This window comes from Trifolium pratense, linkage group LG2 (assembly GCF_020283565.1).
Source record: "Trifolium pratense cultivar HEN17-A07 linkage group LG2, ARS_RC_1.1, whole genome shotgun sequence".
NCBI classification, from domain to species: domain Eukaryota; kingdom Viridiplantae; phylum Streptophyta; class Magnoliopsida; order Fabales; family Fabaceae; genus Trifolium; species Trifolium pratense.
Window position 1 is genome coordinate 60893351 of NC_060060.1, and position 2626 is coordinate 60895976.

General features: G+C 31.1%; 1 protein-coding gene across 1 annotated transcript; it reads right to left on the reverse strand.

The window, feature by feature from the left end:
• Positions 1–1124: 1124 nt before the first annotated feature.
• On the reverse strand, positions 1125–1582 carry LOC123905149 (uncharacterized mitochondrial protein AtMg00810-like). Its single transcript, XM_045954784.1, has 2 exons — positions 1227–1582; positions 1125–1134 (listed from the first exon to the last, which is right to left on the reverse strand). Exons 1-2 carry the CDS (start codon positions 1580–1582, stop codon positions 1125–1127), a joined length of 366 nt encoding a protein of 121 aa, XP_045810740.1.
• Between the last annotated feature and the right edge of the window lie 1044 nt (positions 1583–2626).

Here is a 2626-nt window from a genome sequence, read left to right on the forward strand (position 1 = left end):
ATTTATATTAGTTATATAACTTTTTACTTTAACATATTTTAACATAAAAGATTAACGACATAATTTATTATCTGCTTGACTTTTAATTATTTGTAATTATTTTAAATATATAAAATGACATAAAATTAAATAATTAAATAATAGATAAATTATTTTTATATATGCTACGAGCTATTTTTATATGCTATATTGTAGAATTTATAAAAATAAACTAAAAGAAAAGATATAAAAATTATAATAAATTATCTTCATAAATTCTCCTGAACAATATCATAAAAATTATGCTAATAAATAAACACTCAAATAAATTAATTCAAACAAACTATACTCTGAAATCAATTAACATATTTTTCTTCTTTGCTTTACTAATCATCATATCGCACTTCTTTTTTTTTTTGAAGAAACTAAATTAGCCTATTTAAATTGATACTAGAAAGAATAGAATCTAAAATCTTAATGAGGAGCACACTTCCAAATCCCAAGCCAATAACACTAAACCAACTCAAGTGAGTTATATCGCACTTTTTTATCACTAAAATCATATCGCACTTTTAGCTAGTACCTTCGGAGTAACAATGAGTTAAAGTCAAAATAAGTGAGGAATATAACATTTAACTGTAGGATAGAATGATTAGCACTAAACTGAAAGATGCTTTTCACCTAATATCCTCGAGTCATTAGTCTTTCTTCAAATCATATTTGTGCTTATTCTTTAACTCCATTATTCAGTAGATCGAATTTTTACTACCACAATTAGATTTAAATTATCGTAATTGAGTGATGACAAAGATATTGCGTGTAGGTACACGTATTCATCTGAATTAAGGTAAAAACAAAATAAGTTGGTTGTACTGCTACGTCCATCAATTTTACGGGTATCATGTTTTACATAAGAAAAACTCATGTCTACTCTACTTCATCCCTTCATAATTTAGGAATATTTTTTCATCAATTAATAAAAATAAGTTACATAAGTAGATTTATATGCTGTACCTATATCTTGCAATAAACTTTTATTTCACATACATATTAATTAATTGATAGGTAAATACTCCCATTATTGAGAATAATGCATAAATATCCTTTTGCAGATTTAAACATATCCAGATGTATTTTTTCTGTCATTAAGATCCCCTGCATAATCAGAGTCTGTTCATCCATTGAGTTGCATTTATATACTGGTTTTCTTGTATAGCAAGCCATAACCAACTGTCCCTTTAACATACCTCATAATCCTTTTGACTGCTGCTATATGTATTTCAATTGGCCTTTCCATGAATCTAGCTACAAGACATACTGAGTAAGCTAAGTCAGGCCTAGTAGCAAGCAAATACATCAAACTTCCAACCATTTGCTTGTAGTGAGTTTCATCACTAGCTTTGCCTGCCTCATTTTTCACTAGCTTACAACCAGTTACAATGGGACTACTGACTGCATTGCAGTGTTCCATTCCAAATTTTGCTAAGATTTCTGAGGCATACTTCATCTCGTGAATGAAGATTCCTTCATCAGTTTGACACATTTCAACTCCAAGAAAGAATTTCATTTTTCCCAAATCTGACATAGCAAATTTCCTTTTCATTGACTGCTTGAAAACATCAATAAGATTTTGATTACTTCTAGTGACTATTAAGTCATCTACACACACTGACTATAAGAATGTCACCATTGTCACTGTGTTTGACAAATAATGTATGCTCATAAGGGCATTTTTCAAATCCTTCAATTATGAATTGAGCTTCAATCTTGCTATACCAAGCCCTGAGAGCTTGTTTCAAGCCATACAGTGCCTTCTTCAACTTATACACCTTCTTTTAATCACCATTCTGCTATCCTAATGGTTGTTCCACATAGATATCTTCAGTTAGATCTCCATGTAAAAATGCACTTTTTACATCCAGCTGGTATACACACCATCCTTTACTTGCAGCTAAAGCTAATACAGTTCTGATAGTCTCTCATCTTGCAACTGGTGCAAAAACTTCATTTTAATCAATTCCATACTTTTGTGTGTAGCCTTTAGCTACTAACCTGACCTTCTATTTGTCAATCTTTCCAATTTCATTGTATTTAGTTTTAAAGATCCATTTAACTCCAATAGTTTTTGAACCTTCAAGCAGATTTGTTAATTCCCAAGTGTTGTTATCTTCTATAGCTTGAATTTCAACATCCATATCATCTTTCCACACTTGCTTTTGACTAGCTTCATCATAAGTGCATGGATCCTTAAGACTACTATAGACAGCAAAATTTTGCAATTCTTGCTCATCTTCAGCTTCTGAACCCATTACAAAGTCTTTAAAGTGACCAGGTGGTTTTCTTTTTCTCTGTCCCAATTGCACATTGTCATCTTCACTATTATTTCCTTCTTCTTCTGGTTCATCTTCAGCATCTGTGTTGTCATAACCAATGTCCATATCTATATCTTGTATTGGAGTACCATTGTTGTCATGAGCTTCATTATTGTCCCCTGCAGTATCTTCTTCATCATCAACTGGTATCATACTTCCAATGCTAATCTTTTGTCGCTTATTATCCCAATTCCATGATTTTGCCTCATAAAAGACAACATCCCTGCTTATCACAATCTTCTTGTTACTTGGATCATATAGTTTGTAGGCCTTTA